General features: G+C 40.1%; 1 protein-coding gene across 1 annotated transcript; it reads right to left on the bottom strand.

The window, feature by feature from the left end:
• Positions 1–20,410: 20,410 nt before the first annotated feature.
• ppp1r3cb (protein phosphatase 1, regulatory subunit 3Cb) lies at positions 20,411–24,275 on the bottom strand. Its single transcript, XM_035406910.1, has 2 exons — positions 24,062–24,275; positions 20,411–23,201 (listed from the first exon to the last, which is right to left on the bottom strand). The coding sequence occupies exons 1-2, from the start codon at positions 24,073–24,075 to the stop codon at positions 22,259–22,261; spliced, it is 957 nt and encodes a 318-aa protein (XP_035262801.1). The 5' UTR covers positions 24,076–24,275; the 3' UTR covers positions 20,411–22,258.
• Between the last annotated feature and the right edge of the window lie 1,562 nt (positions 24,276–25,837).

Here is a 25,837-nt window from a genome sequence, read left to right as displayed (position 1 = left end):
TGACATCCAACATCTCATCCAAAATTATTGGCATTAATATGGAGTTGGTCCCCCCTTTGCTGTTATAACAACCTCCACTCTTCTGGGAAGATGTTGCTAGATGTTAGAGCATTGCTGCAGGGATTTGCTTCCATTCAGCCAGAAGAGCATTAGTGAGGTTGGGTACTGATTAGGCAATTAGGCCTGGCTGCAGTTGGTTTTCCAGTTGATCCCAAAGGTGTTGGATGGGGTTCTAGTCAGGGTCAGGCCAGCCAAGTTATTCCTCTCCGTTCTCGAAAAAACCATTTCAACATGGACTGCATTGTCATGCTAAAACAGGAAAGGACCGTCCCCAAACTGTTGGGGGAGCACAGAATCACCTACTGTACAATGTGACTGTATGCTGCAGCATAAAGATCTGCCTTCAGTGGAACTAAGGGGCCTAGCCCTAACCATGAACCATGAATAGCCCCAGACCAAGGAGTGTCCAGATACTTTTGGTCATATAGTACACCTTAAGTACGTGTCATCTTACATATATGTGGAATTTTCATCTCTGTAGATAAGTTATTTTTACGACGAAATAAGTCATTTGTTACAGTTTACTGAAAATTGAGTGTTGTCATTAGGGATTACTGATAAGCATTGAGTTGTGGCTGTGGAAGTTGCAGTGAGGGAGGAGTAGCTGCTCATTTGATTTTATCATTTGTGGGATTTTTACAAAGTGTAATGTGTTCGCTGTCATGGACCATACATTGCTGGTCACTATAACTGTTCTGCAATCATTTTGCATGGCTACAAGTTTGTTCATTAGCCTGATCAAGTTTGGTCAAGCTAAATAATGAGGGCTTGGCAAAAACTGTAGGCACCCTTTCCTCACGTCCTTTGAATTTAACTTCTGTGCACATGTTTGTTTACATGAAAGCTGACACACTTTCCACATCTCCTTGACAAATAGGATTGGAATATCATTCGCACATTGTAAACAGACTGTGAACTGTAAGCATGTGATATAATGATTGAGATGTACACTAAAATTAACATGAAACCCGGTCTGACTGTAGAGAGCCAAGTATGTACTGAGTGAACCACTGTCATATGACTCATTTGGAATATGGAATGAATTTAAAGGACTGAAATAGAATTCACATTTGAGCAACTAGGAGACCAGCTCTGCTTGATGTACCACCCCTACTGGGTTCATTAAAAACAGCCACATTTTGATCATGTTTTTGTGGAGCAGTTCTCAGTGTGAGGCGCATAGCTAGACCGAGCACCAAAAGGCTCACAAGGAAGGCAGCAGACATTTCCTTGTTAATGTGCTGTACTTAGGCAACAATATCTTTAATATAGAGCACCTTGGTGTTGTCTTAAAGTGCAGAAATTTTCACAGAAATCAGCAATGGTGCTTCACTGCTGTGGGAACTGGGGTGCACAGATTAGGAATGGGTGGCGTATATGTAAGAGTGTTACCAGGATCCTTTGGGAAACTTTTCAGCTGTCTGTTTCATTGGATCTTGTCTATGCTTCTGTAGACCTTATCTTGTGAAAAATCATATCTTCACAGTCCCTTTTCTCACTTGTTCAGTGCAAATCTCTTTGGAAAAAAAACTATGTCAAACATTTTATTCACTTCTGTGATATTGATATTGAGTCTTTTTTTGCATTGTAGAGAAATCTGTAAGAAATTTAAGTGTAAGTATACAACAAACAGGTGCAATAAACCTGCCAATATCATGGTAGTCACCAGGTTCAATAAGTCTTGCACAATGGCTGGAGAGACACCAAAGCTTTCCCATGGAAACAGCCCTTGAACCAAGTCAAGATTTTAAGCATATGGAGGTGGAGAGCTCAGGTTGCCATAACAGAGACACAAGTCAGAGCTGTTGACATACACAATTTGCTAGTTCTCTCTGTGTACCTTGGCTGCATGTTCAGCAACAAAGCCTGAACGATCAGTCATTAGTCCAGGGGCCTCATTTATAAAAATGTTCTTAGATTTATACTTGAACTTAGTCTTAAGATCATTTCCGATGATTTGCTTATGTTCGATTCATAAAAGATACTGAGCATAAAAAACCTTGCTTACGCAGGTTCTAAGACGCCCATTTGTAACTTACGCACCTATGATCTATAAATCTCAAATTAACTTAAAATTGACAGCCTGAACTTGCCTTAGAATCAGCGATTTCCCCTTATATAATGCTTGTACAAATGAGGGTTTAGTCAGGAATAACCATGGACCAAAAGAGAAAAGCAAACTTTTTGGAAGACGAGATCACGGCGATGGTAGAGGAGATTGAAGACAGGCAACACGTATTATTCGGTGGACTAAATAGTGGGTTGACAAACAAAGCCAAACAGGTAGCTTGGTAGTGTGTTGCCACTGCAGTGAACAAATTGTTCATAAAGCTAATGCAAAGTTTACCACAGGCTTGGACGCATATGCCTCCCAAACTGCAATACCCCTACATAGGCAGCAGGAACATCACTTGCGTCAAGTCTAGACTTTGCGTAGAGATAAGATAATTTCCATGTCAAAGGTTTTATAAATAACTACTTATAAGTCATAATTAAGATCAAAATTGATTGTAAGTCCATTTTATAAATGAGACCCCAGGACCCTTAATAAACATCCAAACACAATGTCTACTCTTTATTTGTTGACTATCACAGATCTGACTCTGGATATAACCAACATAATGTATTTTTAAATGGACATAAATGGACTGCATTTATATAGCACTTTTATCCAAAGCGCTTTACAATTGATGCCTCTCATTCGCCAGAGCAGTTAGGGGTTAGGTGTCTTGCTCAAGGACACTTCGACACGTCCAGGGCGGGGTTTGAATCGGCAACCCTCCGACTGCCAGACAATCTGTCTTACCTCCTGAGCTATGTCGCCCCTTTGAATTTGTCATTCAAACAGTTAAGAGGTACATGCCATTCAAAATATTCTCGTTCTGTGAGGCACTGCAAGGTGAGGTCTGTGCATTGCATGCTTCTTTAAGACTAATTATAAGTAGTAGATAGTAACCTGCAGCCAAGCCAAGCACTTTCACTGAGCATAGATGAGCACAGACGACAGGGCAAATGGGGACAACTAAATCCCATAAGAGGATTTGAGGCACCACGGGAGTTTGGCCGACCTTGACTTAAACTGCCAATGGTGATCTCCAGCTCACTATTTTGGCACCATTTGTACAGCAGGGACACCATGTGCATAGAGGTGCAAATCCATGGACATATTTACCCTTCTGAGAATGTTTTACTAGTGTCAGACCGATATTTTATTGGTGTCCGACTGAACTGTGGCTCCTGTTCTGGAAATGGATATCATAATCAGGGTTCACAAAGCCACTCGCTTGACCTTGGTGTCCAAGGTCTTTTGCGATTCCCTAGGCATTATTTTATGAAAAGCTGGATTTCTGCTTTCATTAGGGGATCAACTGAAATGCTACGCTGAAGAATGAAAGAAGCATTGTGCATCAGTGTTTTGGGTGTATCTTTATGTGACATGGAGCCAGGATCTTTGCAACGTTCAAGGATTACTTTTGCATACCATTGCTAGCCTCCACAGTATGGTTCTCCCAGAAATAGGTCAAATCAAAGCCAGGGTTCTACTGCTTCCAGTTTCTTTTGAGCTTGGATATCCATTAATGAATTATTCAGCATGCATTATTTCAATGCTCTGACGTGACAAGTGACACACATGTAAACAACCACAAATTGAATAAAGTTTCCCACCATTCTATGAACAAACGTCTGTTGAAATATCTGGGCCAAAATTAGTTTCGTTCTTCAGTATCTTCACTCGTGTTTTTTCCTCACTTGAAATGCCATGCATTTCATAGCATTCTGAGGGGTTGGTGGGAAAAGTACAGTGCCCTCTCACATGCCTTCTGTGAAAGCTATCTTATGAGGCTCATGGCCTAGCTTGTGCTGTATGTTGGTCACACATTCCTGACAGGGTATCTTGCAAGCCACGTCATGGAGGGGAGATAGCTTCTGAAGTGTTACCAGCAGGATCACATGGAGGTAAAAGTTGCCAAATTTGATAGTAGATGTTCTTGATGAAACCACCTTATGACATGATGTTCCCCATTTAAAGGGTTATATCTGCTCTAGGTTATATGCTTGGCAATGTAATTCTACCTGAAATCTTTGTAAACAGTTGTCAGTGTGGTGCCTTCTGAACAGAGATTGCTTTGATTCAGGGAGAGGGAAGCCAAGAGTCAGATCAGAAGCTGATGACAATGTCACTGGTCATGGTCAAGTCACTGTAACCTTTTATACAATAGGTGCATTCTTTTACATATAAAATAACAGCAACCACAGTTAACTTAATACATGATGGAAATGTAGTTGCCGCTCACTATGTCATTAGACCTTTAATTATCCGGGATGGTCAGTTGAGAACAAATTCTCATTTACAGTGATGACCTGACATTGAGAAAACAACAACAACAAACTATAATAAATTCAAAGACAATATTACTTACATGAAATACACTACTGTGATAGAGCCAGTGTTAATGAAACATTCAGTGGAGGATAATTTAGCAGATAAAGTGCAGGGTAAGCAGGTAACAGACTTTTCATTATAAAATACATTTGCAGACTTCAGATAAAATGGACTTTACAGTCTCTTTAATAGCAGGTATGGAGATGAGTGCATCCATTTGTTGTGTTCTTGTAATTTATTCCAAGCTGTAGCTGCAGAGTACTTGAATGAAGAGTGGCTTTTGTTTGACAGAACTTTGGGGGGGGGGATATATCTGAGTATAAACTGGGGGGCTGATTGGTGTAGGAAATCTGTCAAATAGGGTTGGGTGAGACCCAGGATGGTTTTGTAAATGAATGTGTACCAGCGTGTAGTCATCTGTTATGAAAGGAGGACAGACCTGACCTGGCATGAAGGTCACAATGCTGCATGCGAAAATGGGCCCCAAGAGCAATTTGAAGCCAAATTGAAGCCATTTGCAATTTACCAGGCATTTGAGTCGTATTGGTAACATAGCGATTCTTCAGAATTCAGAAGTCTGTCTGAGTGCTTGGTCTGTGGATGAGGCACATGTTCAAGCACTCTCACAAAATTATGGGAAAGAAACCAAGTTTCCCATGCACACAGTCCATTGGCTTGGTTTAAAGATGGATTATGGTCAAGCGAAGAGGACAGATCTTGTTATTGTCTGTGTACCCTGGCTGTACACCTTGCAACAAACAAGGAACATTCAGTGGCCAGTCATGATGCCCATCACTACACCTCAAACACATCATGCACTCTGTATGTATGTGAGTTCATGGTGACTGAAAGTAACTTCCATACAAGAAAACACATTTGTGATTGAATTATCCTGATGTTTCAGAATAAATTGCATGCAGCTGTTGATGGATATTGTACTGAGAGCATAATAATGAAGTACACAAAGAGTGTTTTGTAAACTGTTTCACGATTACAGACAAGTGTGTCTGACTTATTGTGATCATTGTAATCTAAGACAACTTTAAAAAGTTGTTCCATGTCACCTTCCGCATCAGGACATTGGTAAGTGAGCATTTACCACAGGCCTTATGATCCATTTATACTCTTAACCAGTGTGATGTGTTTGTTTCATTGGAGGAATTTATTTCTGCATATTTTTGCCACTGTGGTTTCCACACCCAGTTTGTGCTGGTGTGAGTTCTATAGAAAAGAAACAACTGTAGCTTTTTCTGTTAAACCACAGGAACACATCAATAACAGAAATGTGAAAATGACTTCCTCTGTCAATATGTAGGATCATGAGAAACATAGGGGAAAAAATCAATTTTCTCCAAAAAGAAATTTTTCATCAAAAATGTCTCCTCCAGCATTCCCAGCTCCACCTACACTCCAAAGATTGCGAAGCTCATGTATGGAAGAAAATAAGATTCAAATGGATTTTAAAACCAGATTGTAAAACCAGATTATAACAGATTTAAAATGAATATTTCACAATATTAATTGTGAATTCAATACATTTTAATTTATTCACTTTGAATTTTATAGTTTTGAATTCACATCTTAAAAATTTAGCTTCCCACAATTCAAAACTTATACAACCAGGCTCCCAATTTTTTAAGTTTAGTCTGTAGAAGTTCAGTTTCAAAATGATTACAGAAAATCCTTGACACTTAAAAAATGACACTGTAGAGAGAGTCTTTGTTGTATTTTTTTAAGTCTACCAGTTACATATGATAAATCTTTCCCCAGTTCATGTGGGCATTTTAACTTTGGGCATTTAATGATTCTAGAGGCTATTCGCTTATGGTTGAGGCATGTAAACATATATTATTATCCTTGCAACACTGCACCGTCTGCATTTTAATTTACAGCCAGATGGCACAGTCGTCTCCCTAACAATACAAATTTTCTACATCTCTGAGTGTTCTGGGGGCTTGGCACCAGCTACACTTAAAGGCCCAATTATACTGCTTATCATTTGTTTAAATCTTATCTTTTGTTGTGTAAATAGAACAGGTTGATAACACTGTTGTGCTTTTTCTAAAGCTCAGTCTATCTCAGTAAACAGCCAGTTTGTCCTGACTGGTCCACCCACAGAAGTCACCAGGCAGCCTAGCATTGCCTGTGCATTGGCCTGGCTCAGTCCATCTCATCCAGCCTGGCTTTTAGGATACATGCTCAGCCTGTACCCTGGCCCTCCATGGGGAAAGAGCTGGCTGACTCAAACTAAATATACAGGGACAAGACAGTTATATTCCTAACAAATGCAAGACACAGTTTTTTTCACAATTAAGCAAGTCAGCAGCCTGGCTTAGAGGGAATTAAAATAAATTGTAGTTGTTTGTTTGTTTGTTTTGTGTGAAGGCAAAAAACCCAAATTGATATATTTGGCACACTGCAATCTAGTACCTGTTATTCCCTGGGGCTGTAGTGCAAAATGTAGACATGTAAATCGCAGAGGGAGTGACCATTCAGTTTGAGAATTACCCCATCATAAATGTGCGTGATCAACTGCCAAGACTATGAGAGCAAAGGCATTTGTATACTATGGCACATTGGGGTTTGTCCTTCGCTGAGGGCAACAGGCGAATCGATTCTTTTAAGGAGTAGTTTCAGTAATAATGTATAATGCAGAAGTACCACTTCAAACGGACGGTCAACAGATAAACAATCAATTCCTGCGGGTACTTGGTCACCCTCTGAGTAGCTAGAGAGATTTATTGTCTACTGCAGTCCTAGTAGCACTTACTGGATGGCTCATATGTCACTAGAATAATCTAAATGACCTCAGAATCAAGAACTATAGAAGAACAAGGAAGTAAGGCATCGCTTCTGTTTTTGAATATTTTGCGGTGCAATGAACAACTCATCTGTGATTGTTGAAACCTTTAAGCACGATTTTACATTCAATTAAGAATATATGTATGTCACATAAAGTGAGTACAAAGTTACATGTGGGGCAAAAATTGATTGCATTTCATTCATAAATTAATTTGCACATGAATTTATTAGTTCTTTTCTTTGCATTTGGCAACAATTCAGACACCATATACAGGGAACTCCATGATTTTCGGGACAAAGACATATTTCTTCAAGCGCTTGTGGCAGTCATACATGCCTAAGCCATAAGCCCTTCATTGTGGTGAGAATTATTCACAGTCATTAACTATAGAGCCCTTCCGTGGCTGAGATGTTTTAATAGGTTGTACATGTTAAATGGGAATGTAAAGATGAACCACTAATAATCCCAGAGAAAATGAAGGAGGAACCTATGAAGGAGAAACCTATGTCAGTACATGTGTTATGTTCAGCTACCCCACGTAAGGCAATAGCTAACGTGTATCCGGTTGTGCATGCATGCTTGTGCACATGTTCGTTCACAGTTCAGATTCAGCAGGTCAGTTGAAGCCGGAAGTCAAAATTTATCATCCCCCAATACACAGTAATATTCTTGCTCATCCACTTCCTCTGTGAAACCAGTAATCGGATGTAGAGCGGTTTAATCTTTAAAACCACTCTCAGACAGAGGGCGGTGACTATTTATAGACATCCATCACCTCAGCCATGTCTGGATTTGACAGACCCAGCAATATAAATGTGCTCCATGAGAAGGAATACATTGTATCAACACATATCTATTAACAGACTCCCCTCATGAGAAAGCTGCAAATTATGCCACAACTCTCATCCCAGAAGCAGCTGCACTGCTCTGTATGTCTCTTGATCTTTTCATATCAGATCATGGTCAATGTGGCATTGGCAAGTAGTTGTCCTAATTCATTGACCACAAGTCTTCATAGGTAACGCACATCTCATTTACAGTCAAACACCTGCACTGAAAAACAAATTACAAAATTACATTTGTGTACAAAATTACGCAAATTGCTAAATTAAATATTGTAAATTATAAATTGCAGCCTGCAACTGATAGGAAAAAGCAGCGTATCTTGTTGCTACAGGCAACTTTGGTCATAGTGTGGAGTGTTTGATCAAATCTGAAAAGTTAAACTTTAATAGATATATGTGTCCAACAGGGGTTGTATTTTACATTATCAGAGATAAATGTGCTCTCTCAGAATTTATTTATGAGTGTGTGCACTGTCTCCTCAATGTATGTTTCCCTGCATTGAGGAAGTTGTCAGTACATCATGATGTAAGAATGCCATAGTGATACAGGCTCTTTAACCAGCTGGTACAAATGAAGACTGACAGAGGAATGGCCCTCTGGGAGATGGCTCCCTTTGTTGTTTAATGGGACTTCATTTGAATAACTGCAGTATTTGTGTGAAGAGAGCCACTCTTACGCACATGTATGCACATGCAGGAGGAAATGTTGCATGCCATTTATAAGCATACATACAGCACAATCATAAAATTGAAGTCTTTATGAGTGTTTTCCATATACTGCAAGTGTGATTTACTGCACTGAGCGACAGTGCTAGTGAAAACAAGGGCTCATTTTACACTTTCTATATGAATGATATGCATTTTATTGCATTCAGCAGAAGCGCTGTGTGTGAGAACAGGTATTGACTTGTGCTGAGGGAAGTGACATAATTTTATATGGTGCTAAACATAATACTCAAAAAGTAAACCATGTCACAGTATTTTCCACCGGATGCAAATGAATAGTATGTGTAGAAAGCCAAATGCAGAGAGTCAATGGACACTGGAACCTGGTTGTGCTTATTTGTTTATTAATCGTTTATTATTTTTTTAACGCTTTATTTATTTATGAAAGTAATACTTGATAGCAAAGATTCATACTAAGTCTTCTCTCTTGGAATGAGTTGTGCAGGTTCTTATAAACAATACACCATCGTGCCAGAAAATATGCCATCATGCACTTTGGTTCTCTACTTGTGCTGAATGGTTCAAGCTAAGCAGAATGCTAAAACAAAGTTGTTGCTGAAAGTGGTGTGTCTGTTTATTCTAGTCATGTAGAGTACTTGGAAAACCTGTGTCACGTAATTATTTCAAGTGTGTTGACCTTTAAGATGCCAGTAACATTCGTGCAGATACTTAAAAATGTACAATTTTTAAATAAACATCATTTACACTGATTTTTTAAAGTATGTAAAGTATTTCACATAGCCTACTTATTCAACCCAGGTCTGGTACTAGGCAAAATTCCCATTGGAGATGTTCAGAAATATCCCACCAAATCTAAATATAGCGGTTTCAGTAAATACCTTAATCTATTATTAATTAAAAGATTAATACCTTCAACCCCACCAACCGAGTTCACTTTTGGCAGTCAAGGCCAGCTTGGGTCTTGCGACGTGTTTACTCTTATATACTGTGGAGCATACGGAAAGGGTCCAGCAAGAAGCCTGCAGTAAATCATTTAACGCATTGGTGAGCTTCTGTATCATTTTACTGTCTTGAAAAACTATACCCCACCAGCTGCAAAACAAATTATTACATTACATTGACAAAATGCGATTGACTCTAGTCTGTCAAGGGCGAGTAAAGCTGTTGAGCTGAACTTAAATAATTAAGTGAGCTTTTGGATAAAACAACGTTCAGCTCAGTGATTCCTTTTTTATGTTCTTTATCGTTATTTAGTGCTGGGACGCTTGCAGTGGATGCATTTAAGCTAACATGGGTGTGTTTTAAATCATTCGGGAATGGGGACATTCTTTAAATGGAAGTTTGCTCAATAGCTTACCGAGCAATATCTGTCATTCTGCATTCATCAGCTGCTCCAAGGTCATTTCAGCCGCAGCTGCAGTCACATCCAATAAACCAGAGCTGCTCGGTGAAGCAGAAACAAAGGGCTCTGGCATTACCCTCTTCTCTTTATCTGCTCTGAAGACCTTAAAGCCTGGCTGCTTGGATTCTGCCGCTCTACTCCACCACATATTGGCCAAGGCACCACTCGAACTCTTAAGATTGAGACAAAAAAGTTTGATATGATTAATCTTATAAATATTCATGAATGGGTGTGGCCAAGGCCAACACCATAGCAGGGAATGTCTCCTTGGGCATGCTTCTTCATGGGTATTTCTGACCTGTTACATGGCATCAGAACAGCTGTTAACAACTGGAGCCTCATGTGGTCAGGAAGTACTAAGGCAGAAGGAACACAGAAGCTGAACAGCTGACTGGTTTTAGGACCCTGTACCTTCTCTGTGTTCAGGAGAACATTGTGCTCTGGCCTAGTTGTCCGGGCCTGCTGCACCCATGGCTAGGGTTACAAAGAGAGACTAAATTCTGCCTCAAACTTAAATGCAAGAATTAATTTTTAACAGACACAGTTCTTGCTAACTTCAGTGTCAACCAAACTGAATTAAGAGATGTTTTTGCACTGAAAAGGTAACTTAAAGTCAAAGCGAAGGCAAAATGTTTACTGAGTCTAGGCAAATATTTATATTTTAGACCACCATTTTAGTACATCTTTTCAATGCAGTTTTGAAGTAACCTTGTGCATGCACTTTAGACTGTAATGATACCTCTCAACTGGTGATGACTGTCCGGCACAGCCAACACATCTTTGCAGAAATCTTTTCTTATTATCAGAAATGCATGCTTACTCTATATTCTGTGTTGACCTGTGTTGCTATGTCATCCACAGAGTAGTGCTTTGGATCAGACTTTAGTTTCCTCACTTGCAAGTGTCTGTGAAATAGGCACAGACACATCACAAAGGCACAAATGCTCCACACTGTTTGGAAGTGAGAAGCATACCTAATGATATAAAAATGAAATTCTACGTCAAATGGAGATTTAGCATATGAGAATGTGTTTACTTCCATGACACCACCTTCTTAAATAGCTTCTGTAACGTCTGTAAAGTGACCTTAAAATGCCCATTGTGGGCTAGAACAACCACTGCTTTGAATGCAGCTCTGGGCTGAGTGAATAAAACTGGCCTGGTTACTGTTGCCCAATTGCTTGGCCATTTAGAGCAGACAGGGTTTGACCGTCTGCCAAGCCAGCTCCGAGAAAGGTGGGATTGTCCGGCCTTGACACAGCGAATCATGTGGAAATAAGGGTCGGTTTTAAATCATCTCTCATTGTGTTTTAATTTCCTGGCAATCATTGTTTCACTGCATGGCAAAGAATAGACGCAGGGAGAGAGGGCTGCTGGGAGCTTTTTTTATGTCTCAGTGGACCTGTGATTTTTTTTTTTTTTTTTTTTTTACCTCACACTGAATCATTCCTGGGGAGCTGGTGATAAATCTGACAAAAAATGCAATACCATGTACTTTCAGGCTAACCTGTGAAACAAGTTGTCAAACTGCAGAGATGAAATTTTATTGCTTTAAACCAGCTTGCTTCATTTCCTACCATATCAAACAGCTTGAGCGCAAGAAGTAAGAATATAACCAATACAAAATTTTGGCTCAGCTATTTATTTTAAGCACATTATAATGACTAGGGGGTTGAAAGCCTTACATAAGGACCTTATGCAAGGATTTTTAATCAAAGGTATTAAGTACTCACTACATTATTTTCTTAGCTAGCTAACTTTGCAGATCCCCAACGATATCACAGTTCTGTCCTGACCTAAATGTAACCAAACATGTTTTAAAGTATTATTTTAATTTTTTTCTCATACACTGAAATATTACATAAATAGTAACCAGCTTATGACATCACCTGATGCAGAAGATAGCTTAAGTTCAGGTCATAACTGCCCCTTGGCCTCACCCCTCATGAAGTTTGCCAATTCCTGGACCCTGACACTGAGCCCTGTATAGGGTTCAAGGAAACCACAAACTGATGCGTCACCAGCGTGCTTGTGAGCATAGCACAGGAGAGATATCCGTTTTTACGCTTTAATGCAGCTTATTGAAAGCCACTATTTCTAAGTAATTATAAATCATTGTCAAAAAAAGGCTTCATATTAACTGTACAACTGCATAAAGCCACTGCACTGTGGTGAAGCAGATAAGGGCTTGAATACTAACTTCGGTTGGCCTGGTTTGGCCTTGCTTCTACTGGCCTAGTTACTTTGGAATGTTCAAAGTCCATCAGAAATAGCAAACTCACATGCATTTAACTTAGTGGACACTCTGTTTTGTGTTCGTTTGGGGGTATTATAGTCATTAAATAAATAATATAAACCTGACACAAAAAATGAGATTCACATTTTCTTTGAGATTCAAATTTTACAAACAAAATAACTGGTTCACAAATACTGCATATTTTTTCACTGACAAACAAATCTCTCCTGAATAGACAAATACAGTTATTTCATAAATTTAAATAGCTAGTTGACAAATATGTTTTTGCACTCACACACAAATCTATTGACTGATTCATTAAATACAGACCTCGCTAAAGTTATGTCACTAGGATTGTATTCAATAAATACAGTCAATAGATTCGCTTGTGAGTGGAAACATTTTTGTCAACCAATTATTTTTATTTGTGAGGCAATTGTTTCGTTTGTAAGATACAAAATTTTGTGAATCCCTTTTTTTCTTTAAGGTTCATATTATTTATTTAATGATGTATGAGACAATAATACCCTCATTGTATCGGCATTTTGAACAAAGATCACGGTCTGAAGATGAAGCTTGTGTCCCTTGATTTTTTCATCACCAGAAAATCCAGGGAGGCTTCAGTGTGACTTTGGAGAAGCATGCCTGCGTGCACAGCTGAGCTTTGAAAGTGACTTTGCAATTTCCGCACCTCTTGAGAGAGTGCAAGGCCTTGACCAAGTTAAAATAGCATCCCTGATCCCTAATCTAAAAGAGAGCTTCCCTTTGCTCGGACACTGATATGAATCCACAGTGCTGAGAGTCTGCCGTGCATACTGTACTGAATCATCCCATCGCTTGGAGCTGTTAAAGGAGCACCAGTGTATTAAACGTCCTCCTTTGGCTTTGGCACTCTTGGTGTTACACCACAGCAAGCTGTTGCATTTCTTGATTTGATCAGGATTTCACACAGCAATGATGTGAGTGCACTCTGAGATAGGCTTCCAATATGTCACACTTTGGTATCGTGAGTCACGATTCGTGTTCTGTACAGCCCAAGGGTTCATTTATGTGGGAACACAAAGTTCACATGAGTAATTTTTATACACTGCACAGTGAAACTTAATCCTGGAGCAAGGCTTCCTTCGCAGCCAATATAGCCAACTGCCTTCAAACTAGTGCCACTGCCTATGATTTACAGTCATAGATGTAGCCAAGTGGGCCCCCCAAAATAGCAGTGTGATTTACATTAAAATATTCAATTTAATGATTTAATCAAAATTTTTAGACATAGTGACTTAAAAGTACATGTTGCACGGTAACAAAACCTCCTAATACCTAGAGAAATATGTGAAAGCTGTTCGCAAAAAGCCCAGGCCCCCAGAAAAAGCATATAGCTGGTACACTATATAATGAAATATAAATTGAAATTGCATAGCAGTCATATAGGCATTGAGCAGAGACTCATATTCAGAGCACCCTTCCCACAAGCCTCTCGGGATCTTGACCGCAGGTCTAATGAATTTGCTTTTAATCACAGTAGCCGAGCAGCACTGGACTGGAGTGCATTGTCCTCATTTTCCCTGCATGTTATGTTAGACAGGAAACACTCCTCAGCTGCTGCAGTGTGGGAGTCGAGCACATACGAGCACAGCACTATTCTGGTTCCTCGACGTTGGAGCCGAGCCACAGCAGTGAAACGGTCTTATATTTATAGACGACGTGCCTTTGGGTGCTTCTAATCTCTCGCAGCGTCCTCTTTCATCCGCTCCGCATTCACACGTCGATTTTCCAGCAAGCCTCCGACAGAGTAACAAGGCGAGCGGATTATCCATTAGGTCACCGTGGATTTAAATCACCGTCGTATGACAAAAGAGTGCGCCTGCGGTCGCTAACAGTTGGCCTGCCATTGCACAGGACGTTTGCTAAAATTAGTAAAAATTAGTTTGTCTCATTTAGCCCATTTTTAAAAATATAATTCAATCTTACAGGTGGGAGACTGTTTCACAACAAAATGCAGACAGATGATATATGGCAGTCCCTCCTACTCTATAGGCCTACAGTAACTGCCTCCATTCCCCCTCAGAAGATATGGGTACTGTGCCGCAGGGCAAACTGGGTCACGGCTCACACACACCTGCGGTGTTCACTGGGCAGGCTGACGTTAGCCCTTGTGATGTGGTGTGAGGAAGCCCTCAGCGCAATTAATACCCATAGGAGAATAGGCATTCAGATTGCATGAATCACCGGAGACAGTTCGGGTTGAGTCATTTAGTCAACGTATGTCGTTGGGGTCCTTCTAAGCAGTGCAAAAGCCTTCGCCCTATTCAGATACCAAAGGCACTTAAACTTTATCCAGAGTAATTGTGCTTTTCTCTTTTTTTATAGTCTATTTTTGATTTGTATTTTTCTCAGGAGGCTTGTATATCGTGGGTAGCAGTTTTACAGTTGTCCTGCTTTCCTTCAGAGCCTGCAGTACTGCACGTTCACATAACAGAGCAGACTTGTGCTTGTTTATGAATGCTCCTTTTTTATTCCTTTTCGGCTTTTGGCTTTGGACTTGCACATTTAAAATAATATGTGCTTAGGGTTCTGGAACGTTAAAAGCCTGTTCCCCAGAGCTGCTGTATAATTACGTATTTTATTTATTGTACATATGATGGTAAATGAACCAAAATTTCATTTGGAAACAGTAGGGGTAGGAAAGACTAACTTCATTTGGCAGGAATCAGGCTGCTTTTTCATTCGGAAAAGTGGTGTTTAGCAGTAATCCCCAAGCAGCAGGGACTGAACTCAATTTCATTTAGTTTTTTTATACACAACTCTTCATTTATGCGTATAAAAACCAAAAATAATAAATAAAAAATTTTTTTTATATGGAAGTGTTAAGTTTTGTTGTAGCCTACATGGTAGGCTACATTTGTCATGGTTACATTTTCAGTCAATGTAACTGTATACTGTGTTCAGCCCTTCTGGACTCTTGCAATTTACCAGAAGTACAGTAAGTAGTCATTTTGAAAAAGAACTGCCACTTAATGTAGAATTACAGCACTGCCACTGTATATGTATTTGACTAGCCCACCTTGCTCAGAATTCAACAATGTCTCACAAGAAATGAGAATCGCACTCTTTGATATGTCCTAGGATTTGTAACAGTGTGAGTTTCATTTGACATTATGTAATTTAGCTGCTATGCCAGGCAGCTGAATTATGTTCCAAGAATAGCTTTAGTTTGCAAGCGGGAGACACTTGCAGCTTTAAATACGAAGGGACACAGTCTAGTTTATGTCCTTGGTCCAGGGGTAACTACTGTACAACTCCAGAAGCCAGCACATGCAGTACTTGAGATGCGTTGTGTGCAAAAGCGGCTTTAAAGAATAGGTATTGCATAAAAACATTAATAAGGCCATTTAATATCAGAACACTAATAATAATGCTGAAAGAAATACATGCGATATGCAGGCTGATATTGTTCTTTAAACTATATCAATTCGCAGTTGAGTAGTAAGTCATATTTTCGACTAAAAAAATTAAGGTGGCACAGGGACATATTCACTAGTGATATAGACAGCTGCACAGCCTACCACACTGCTTACTAGCCCAGTAGCTGGCTAATTTGTTAGCTATTACATTGCAAGCACTGTTGCTTCCATAAATTACATGAAGGTTTCTGTCAACAGTCATGTCCAGTCACAAAATGTACAATGTCAATATTAGAGCCAGATCCAGTTGTTACACACAGCTGAAGTGATTCCGGTGCGGTCAAGCCTGCCGGAATTAAACATGACATTTTATTTAACCTTTATTTATACAGGGTAGGTTGACTGAGCGCACGTGCTCTTTTGCAGCAACGCCATGTTAATTCCTCCATAACTCCCCCGCCCTATGCACCCAAGTAGCCTGACCTAAGCATGTGACACAGCAGTGAACAGTAGTAGGTGGCCAGAATCATTTCAGTTGCCATAGACCCTTTAAGTGTTGACATGAAAAGGTGAAGCAAATGGGGAAAAGAGGCGTCTCCCCTGTTGGACAAATAACCTCCATCCTGTCAGCATGCGGCTGGTTTAGCATTAGCACTAGCACTGCCATTATAATTAACCATAAACTTGGCTTTAGTAGGGTCCATGTCATTTTCACTTGAATTATTTCTGTTTTACTTGTATAAATATTGGGCCACCAAGAAATAATGAAGTCAAGTCTAGGAAGAAAAACACAGTTTGATCTCTCCCCATGCAACCAGTGATAATGAGAGCAGCTATCTACATTTTCAATGTCTGAAAATATCATTTTTATCTTTCTGTTACTGTCTATGATAATAATCCATAATCGAGTGTAGTGACATCTGTGACTTTGAGTTAAAAGCTCAACATCTGCCAACGCTGCCCAAGGTTAAAAAAGATTACTGAATGCCAAATCTGAATTCACTGAGGCTGTCAACAGTTATAATTCCTCATACAATTACAGAAGAATTGCCGAAGGTGGAACAATTTCTCATCAACCAACAATCAAATAACAATACACAGCTGGCCATTTGCCAGAAAATCCAGCTGATGAAAACTTTTTGATGATTATCAACATATCTTCCAAACAGCTCTGAAAGTAGGGAATCTTTACTTGAAATGTGGGGTGAACAAAGTGCATGATAATGGCTGGAATTTTAATCAGCACATTGTTTGCCAATGTGTCAAGTCTAATCAGGCACCCGTGGTTACAATTCTTTCAGAACAACTGGCAAAATTATAGTAGAATTGTATCAAACTAACTTAAATGGCAGAATTTTTTTTTGTTATGAATCTTGTGGATTTATTAGAGTGGATTTATTAGAGTGTTCATAGAGAGTTCATTATTTTAAAATGTTGTTTTCAACAGTCCTGATGAGGTCTCCAAATAGCCATGGTAGACTTGTTGAAAAAGGAACCTGTTTTCAAGTGTCTTGTGAAAGAATCAGACTTGTCCGGGTATCGGCCACAGCCTATGAAGGGGACTGTGGGTAATTTGTGTGGGCCAAATATATGGCTAACTGTTACTGCTTCTAATGTTAAAAGATACTGCACCCTCTGATCTCTGTAACATTGATAGATTTACAGTATTTTTATTCATGGCTATGTAAAACACATGGTGCCAGATGTACGCTTCCTTAAAGACTAATGCAGTACATGCTGAAATATACTTCCTAGTGCCTTGGGAAAAAATTATGAGAGCATTGCGTTAATTATAAGGCTACATATCACACATGATACATGACCACATGAGGGACCCTCTGGTCCCCCCTTTGGTGCTAGAACAGCCTCCCCTCTTCTGGGAAGGCTTTTCGCTAGATTTTGGAACATGGCTGCAGGGATTCGCCACAAGAGCATTAGTGAGGTCGGGCACTGATGTTGGGCCTGACTCGCAGTCAGCGTTCCGATTCATCCCAAAGGTGTTCGATGGGGTCGAGGTCAGGGCTCTGTGCAGACCAGTCAAGTTCTACCACACCAAACTTGACAAATCATTTCTTTATGGAACTTGCTTTGTGCACGGGGGCACTGTCATGCTGAAACAGGAGTGCTTCCCCGAACTGTTGCCAAAAGGTTGGAAGCACACAATTCTTTAGAATGTCATTGTATGCTGCAGCATTAATATTTCCCTTCACTAAAACTAAGGGACTTAGTCAAAACCATGACACACAGCCCCAGACCATTATTCTTCCTCCACCAAATTTTACTGTTGGCTCTGTTCATTTTGGCAGGCAGCATTTTCCTGGCATTCACCAAACCCAGATTTGTCCACCAGACTGCCAGATAGTGAAGCGTGATTCATCACTCCAGAGAACACGTTTCCACTGCTCGAGAGTCCAATGGCCGTGTGCTTTACACCACTCCAGTCAACGATTGCTATTGCTCGGCCATTGAAACCCATCTCATGAAGCTCCCAACGAGCAGTTCTTGTGCTCGTGTTGCTTCCAGAGGCAGTCTGGAACTCGATAGTGAGTGTTGCAACTGAGGACAGACAATTTTCTAGGCGTTATGTGCTTCAGCACTGAGCAGTCCTTTTCTGTGAGCTTGTGTGGCCTATCACTTCACGGCTGATCTGTTGTTGCTCATAGACATTTCCACTTCACAATAACAGCACTTGCAGCTGACTGGGGCAGCTCTGGCAGGGCAGAAAATCAACAGACTGACTTGTTAGAAAGATGGCATCCTATGATGTGCCACATTGAAAGTCACTGAGCTCATCAATATGACTTATTCTGCTGCCAATGTTTGTCTATGGAGATTGCATGATCACCAAGCTATAAAATAAACAGTTGCAATGAGGATTCAGTTCAGTAGCCCATCTCAAAAACTTATGAAATTAATTGGACATTGCATCTCAGCTGAGCAGCCAATTAAATTCTTGCAAAGACTAATACTTGCTCTGGCATTTTTGCCTTCCTGTTTTCTTGCAGGAAATGACTTTGGGGACTATTTTACAGGCAGCAATTTGTACATACAGGAAACCAGAGCAATGGGTCATCCCTTACAACAGACTTCCCAGAAAATGTAAACAAAACTCTTTGAACCATAATAGGGCTGCGTTTGTTCCATGAAATGCAACATTTTTTAGGACTGGTGTGAGTTATCTGCTTGTTATTTTATTTTGAACTGAGTTCAAATGTTAATTTGTCTTCAGTTGTACTTTTTATTTTAATTTTTTAAGTCATTGTGATTCCTGTAATACCTATTGTGTAGGCATACAGGCCATTGTTTTGTCTATATCAGTCTTACCAAAAAAAAACTACATGGAATAATACCAGGTCCTTTGTTTGACCGCATAACAGGCTGCATGATAATAAATAAGAAGTCTGAAGGATATTCAGTTCATACAACGTTCATGCACTTGCCAGACAAAGAATGCTCATTGACACTATAAATCTTTTGAAAAGTTCAAAGATACTTTCTGCAGTAACATCATGGTCCGGAGATCTGCGTCAGCTTTAAATACACCTCCAATGGATGGGACCCTCTTTGAATTTCTCTTTCTCTTTCCTCTTTGACTTTCACACAGACACATTTACTTGTTGGTTTTAATAGCATGCAAACTCACATCTCTCGCACCAGCCACACATTTCAAATCTTGGACTTGGTCTCTGGTCAGCACATCTCTGGAGATGAGCTTGTGTTCCATGTGGTGATCAGGCAGGGTCAGCTCACAATAAGTCAGACTGACCCTGAAGACCAATACCATGAATGCTCTTGCGGTAGATTACTGTGACATTTAAAGCAGTCCTGGGGTTTGCTGGATATGCATCGCACACTTTTTTTCAACCATTCCTGTGCTTCATCAGTCCGACAGGTTCGGTTTTTTTTAGCCAACCTATAAATGTCTCTGTCTATGGGGCGACATAGCTCAGGAGGTAAGACCGATTGTCTGGCAGTCGGAGGGTTGCCGGTTCAAACCCCGCCCTGGGCGTGTCGAAGTGTCCTTGTGCAAGACACCTAACCCCTACCTGCTCTGGTGAATGAGAGGCATCAATTGTAAAGCGCTTTGGATAAAAGCGCTATATAAATGCAGTCCATTTATGTCTCGCTAGACCACTTTCCTGTTTTTTGGGGATTTTCTTAAGCAGTGAAAAGGATGCTGCCTCGCTTTTTGTTGAGAGTAACGTGTGAACTTGACAGCAGCTTTATTTTGGGCATGGCCACTTACTGTCCACAATTTAAAGGTGCTGCAGAGCTCAGTCACAAGACCGTCTTGTATACTGTAAACGCCAGCCCGCGTGCGACACTGCTGTTAATGAAGCCCTTATTTCGGTCCAGAGCCTCCCCAAAAGCCTCCAGGTCTGCGACTGCTACTTGCTTTTAACAAGGCAACACTGTATGAGCTGAGAGACCTGCGTCATGCTGTTCCAGAAAAAAGGACCTGTGTTTGGACACCTAATTTCCATCTATGACAGTCATAAAATAATGCTAACAATGTATTTTACACCTATATACAATATGAACATTTTTTCCATGCTAGAAATTTCTGATAAAGTGTTAAGAAACAGGAGCCATTCATAATGAAATCATAAAGTTTTATTTCTGAAAGGAACACAAAATGAAATCAACCATTCTTCCACACAGAAACTTTACCTTGCAGTAGAAAAATATCTGGCGGTCAGACACCGTGTTTATGTTTAGAACTTTAACATTCGCCAACATACTCAAAAGCTCACAAGACATTTACCATTTGCAGAAGTCTTTCAAGTCCAGGGCATTTGCTCTTTAAGACAAACCTCCTTTTGTTTTTCCTTTAGAAGGATGGAAAAACAAATATGAAAAGGCAAAGGCTCCATTTAAAACTTTTCCTTTAAACTGTCATCCAGTGGAAGTAATTCACTTTTTCTTACTTACTCAAACTTTTCAAAATGAACATTCCCAGTTCCTTCACAATCTCTTCTCCATGTCAAAACAGAGAGAACACACAAGCCACGGGTTCAAGAAATGCAATATGGAGAAACCAGCCGATACAAAATATAGCAGCAAACGGGTTAAAGTTGGTGAAAAGTGCATTGCTTGTGTTTGTATTGGAAGCTTTACAACATGGATGTGTTTATGCGCAAAAGGGACATTTTATTTATTATCATTTACCATAATTCAACAATAACAACTAAATATCAATGTTCCTGGGGCATCACAAAACATGCTTTATCCAATCATCCCTATCTGAAAGTTGTTAATTGACAGGTACCATGAATTAAAGACACCTTCAATATGAAGGACTTCATGTTGTACCAATTAGCTAACTTTCACATTCTGAGATTCTAAAGGCAATTTCCATTCAGTGCAAAATCATCCTCACTGCTTTCATTACAGTGACATTCACACGGCTTTGCTACATCAAGCAAACGAACGCCGCAACGGGCGGTGATCAATACTGTGATCGAACACCGGGAATTTTCAAAAGCTCATGTTTCAAAACATGCGCTTTACATAGATGTTTAGCTAAGGGGAAAAGGCACTTTTCCACATTAAAAAAAAAAATCACTTTTTGACCCTTTCAGATAAAACTTTAGAATGTACAAAGCTGTACCTCTCTGATAAAGACATTTTATATAAAGTGACCGAGAGAGACTTCCGAATGCGTGCTCGCGTTCTCATTTCAGGAAGCTTTAACTGTTTAAGCATTTTCAGAAACACTATTGCTTTGTGTACAGGCAAACTGCAGATCAGACACAAATACAAAGGTAGACTTCTATCTTACAACATCACATACTCTACCACATCTCAAGATTCATGAAAATGCTTTAGTTCACAGCAAATAAGATTTGGAAATATTTTACGATCTTCATTTCTGTCTTTGTATGTTCTAAGTAACTCTACATATATTGCCTGTTCTAATTTTGCATTTCAGTAGAATCAGAATACACTTTAACCTTGAGCAAATCAGGCAATCTGATAGTGTCACAATGATTAAGCTTGCTTGCTACTCAAACATATTTGGGGTTTAGCTGGGTTAGGTTCACAACTAAGTCGAGCACATATAAATTTGCGAGTGTGCTCTGTTGACTTCAGTAGCATCACATTAAACACCAAATCATATAAAAATGAGGCTAAACCATTTGAGTCCCCTCATTTTTTGATTAGCAAAACAAAGATGTGGCCAGTTCCTTTAAAGGGACCAGAATGCTCTGATATTGCAAGCGTCTATGGTTCGAGACATATGGAAATGTCCCTGTGTTCCCATAGGTCCATTTCAAACAGATGTGGACATCTTTTTAAAATAAGGAATCACATATGACACATTATAAGGGGCACTAGGATTCCAAGATGTATATCTACACTGTTGGTTTCTCTTCATGCACAGAGAAAGATGTCAGAGCTTGTATCTCTTGAAGACTCATCAACAGTGTTGTGTGAAATCACCAGTAGGGGGCGGTGTTTTCAATGTGGCCCCAGCTTTGCCACTCTGGGAAGAATCCGCTTGAGGTCCTTGGGCTTCCAAACTGGTCAAACTCCATCTCTGGCAGTTTCATCTGGTTCTTGTACTCAGGTGCTTTTGTCTGGACCACAGGCTGTCCTTGGTCACCGTCATAATCAGCATGGACCAACCTGTAATTCTTCTCATCGTTGTTGTCCCAGTATGTCTGATCCTGGGTCTTGTAGTACAAGCAGAATTCAACCTGCTCATCGGGAGGCACAAAACTAGGCAGATCGATAGCAAAAGAGAATGTGTCTGTGTCCGGGCAGCCGTATACGTTGTTCATGAAGGTGCAAGGAACGTCCGTGTAACTTTTCCAGGAGTCGAAGGATACCCGGATGTGGACAGACTTCTCAAAGCTAACATTTCGGACTTTCACTGTGCCAGCGAGTGACCTCTCTTGAAGCGTGCAGTTCTCCAGACACACCAAGTTCTTCTTGAGCCGGTTCCGAAAGTCCAGGTAGTCGGCGGCGGGCTGAGGGAAGTCCAGCATCAGGTTCTTGTCCTTGTTCATTTTGAGGGTGACGGCACCATCCTCAAGGTCGCCCAGATCGAATTGCAGCTCGGAGAGAGGGTCCTCCTCGAAGTTGGAGAAGACGTGGATCGCAGTGAGCGACATGCCTTTGGAATCGGCAAACACCACTCGCTTTTTCCCTTTGGCCTTGGGGCTCTCCCAGCCCAGGCTGGCGGCCTCCACCTCCTGCTTGGAGATGATGCAGGGCCTCAGAGGCTTGTACCCGTTGACCAGGTTCCTCGCTCGGCAGTCCTCGTAAGAGCTGAGGAAGCTCCGCAGGGGAGGCGAGTGGGCCAAGCAGATCCTCATGGCAACGTCTACAGGCATGATTGGGCCCGGCATTGGTGTGGGGTTCAAGATATGCAGTACCCTAAAATGGGAACACAAGCGATTATACTTGTGCCATGCCAATGAAAATTAATGTTATAACTTTGAGACAGATGTGAGAAACAAGTAAAAGAACATGAATAAGTACAGCTGATTTCAGAGTGTTATCTCATTAGGACATGCTATATGACGATGACAATACAGATGGCATTTCAAGTTCATACTAAGATACTATGATAATATGAAGCTATTGTACTTAATAAAGGAGAATATGTTTAAGAACAATTCATCAGTTATTCCATATCATTTTCACGGAATTTAAATAAGGTGCTGAGTCACAATGTTGAGTGAATGTTGTCTCATATATTGCAGGGCTTTGAAATTATTTTCTTTTTTTATGTATCAAAAATAATCCAGTAAGATGGTGATATTTTTAAAAAAATATGCATAAGATCTATAACTGTGTCATGCATTACAACACAGGTTAGCTATATTTTGCCTACAATTAGTTTGAAATAAAACAATTTAGTAAATCATCTACCTTGAATAACTAGGAACGTGTAATAACTCGTTATTTATCTAGTAGCAACTGAAAGTGTCTAAAAATAACTAATCATGCATTTTGCAGATTAATGACTGTTCTTTCAAACTTTATATCTTAATTAAAATGCACACTCACAGCCTTCAATAGATTTGTGGAAATTAATGGCTAGCAAACGAAGAGAAATAAAATCGGAACCGTTCTACCTAAGTTCAATTTTTTTTTACCCGTACAAACGAACACATTACTTCTGATGTGTAAAAATTATATATTTTCATATTAATCTAAAAACCTAACGTCATCGAGTGACTAAATACTGTGATATTACCAAACTGGCGTCTCTGACGCACTTTTTATCTTACCTGGTGCAGTTCATCGGAAAGTGCTAAAACTCCGGTGCATGAAGACGCTGCAGCTGAATCAACGGTTGGTGGCTCCGAAGTGCTATTTTTCGTTTAAAAAATTACCGCTTTATTATTAACTAGAGCAGCTTCTGCTTTCAGTCGGTCTGTTCGCACGCCCCCTCCACGGCCGCTGAACTTCACTGGCACTGTATTCTGAGCTTTCAACCGAGATATCAAACTGATTTGCATACTTCTCACGTGAAACCAGCAAATAGCCAATGGCAGAACGGAGAAAGTGTGCGCTAGAGCAATCAGCAAGCAGGACTGTGCTGATCACGACCCGCTTTGTACGAAAAAAATCTGACGTCGACGGACCAAGGAAGGAGGCGTTAGGACGTCTGACACACTATCACGCTGATAGTCATGGTGTATAGATTGGCCGGTCGGTTACTTCTTTGTTTGCAATATATGTATGCCATGGATGCATCCACCCATTGAGCACTGCTTTCTTCTGCATTGTTATCAATTAAGCAAGTAGGAATTGCAGCTGCAGTTGTGAAATAGATTCATAGATGCTGGTACTGTTCATGGCGAACAGTAAGTGTGTGTGTGTGTGTGTGAGAGAGAGCGCGCGCGTCTGTCTGTCATGCGCCTATGCGTGTTCCTGTGCGCTTTTAAAAAAAGTTTACATGTTATTCATGTTCCGACATCTGGAGGAGTTATTAAAAGAAAACATTGTTATATGCCACAGCGGATATTACATTTGGTGGAGTAATGACAACCGTTTCAGACATTTGCTAAATTTCCGTACAATTGTATGTGAAAATGTACTTTCAAATGATTAGATTGTCAACTGTGGCCAGGTAAGGAAGAGAAAACAATAATCCAAACATGAGCACAAACAATTCCTGAAAGCCTGTGACATTTAAAAATATATAAGCTTCAGTATTGAGTGCTATTGTACCTGCTCTGGAAAACTATTTCTCAAGCTAAGGGGGTTAATTTATTTATTTTTCTCTGTCGCAGGCGAGGGATTCTTTATTTATATCGATAATTACCCTGTACTGTCTGTAGAGTGTTTACCTTGGTGCACATGGTGTGTTAGCTATAACAAGCATTACCCCCACTGAGGTCAGTGGTGGCACTGAAGTCACAGGAGGCCAGCAAGAGCACTGTGTGAGTGCCAAACGCCATGTCAGATTTCACATGCCGTGGAAGATATCGTTTGGAAAATGTTTTATGAACTGCTCATTTGATTCGATACCTTTTAGATTACTTCTACTGTGCCAAGTCCAAGTCATGCACTTGCGTGCTAATATCAGTCGTGAAATGGACAGCTCAGGTTCAATTTCTTAAAAAAAAAAAACGCTCAAGTATCCTTTTCTCTTTGCTGTTGTGTTCACAGTCATTTCTGTCCTTTTTTACTTTTAGCATATCAGAGAAAATAATGAATCTAAATCTTTCAGAATTGTGCTCTGGAAAGATAAGATTTGTTAAAATTACCAGCCCTGCTAAGGTGTTTATCAAAATAATAAACAGTATTCAGGTCACATGTTAATCATTACATTTTAACTTTCTAACTATTTAAAAAAATAAATATTTACCTTTGAAGCCAAACACTCTCTTAGGAACTTATTAAACAATGTGTCTATTATGCTGTTGATTAAAGTCAATTTACCTGTACAGTTTTGCACATATACAAAGGGGCGACATAGCTCAGGAGGGCAGAGTGGTTGTCCGGCAGTCGGAGGGTTGCCGGTTCGATCCCCCGCCCTGGGCATGTCAAAGTGTCCC

The sequence above is a fragment of the Anguilla anguilla genome, chromosome 2, assembly GCF_013347855.1.
Source record: "Anguilla anguilla isolate fAngAng1 chromosome 2, fAngAng1.pri, whole genome shotgun sequence".
In the NCBI taxonomy this organism is placed as follows: domain Eukaryota; kingdom Metazoa; phylum Chordata; class Actinopteri; order Anguilliformes; family Anguillidae; genus Anguilla; species Anguilla anguilla.
The sequence above is the reverse complement of the archived record's forward strand: the minus strand, read 5'-3'. Positions and strand labels throughout refer to the sequence as shown.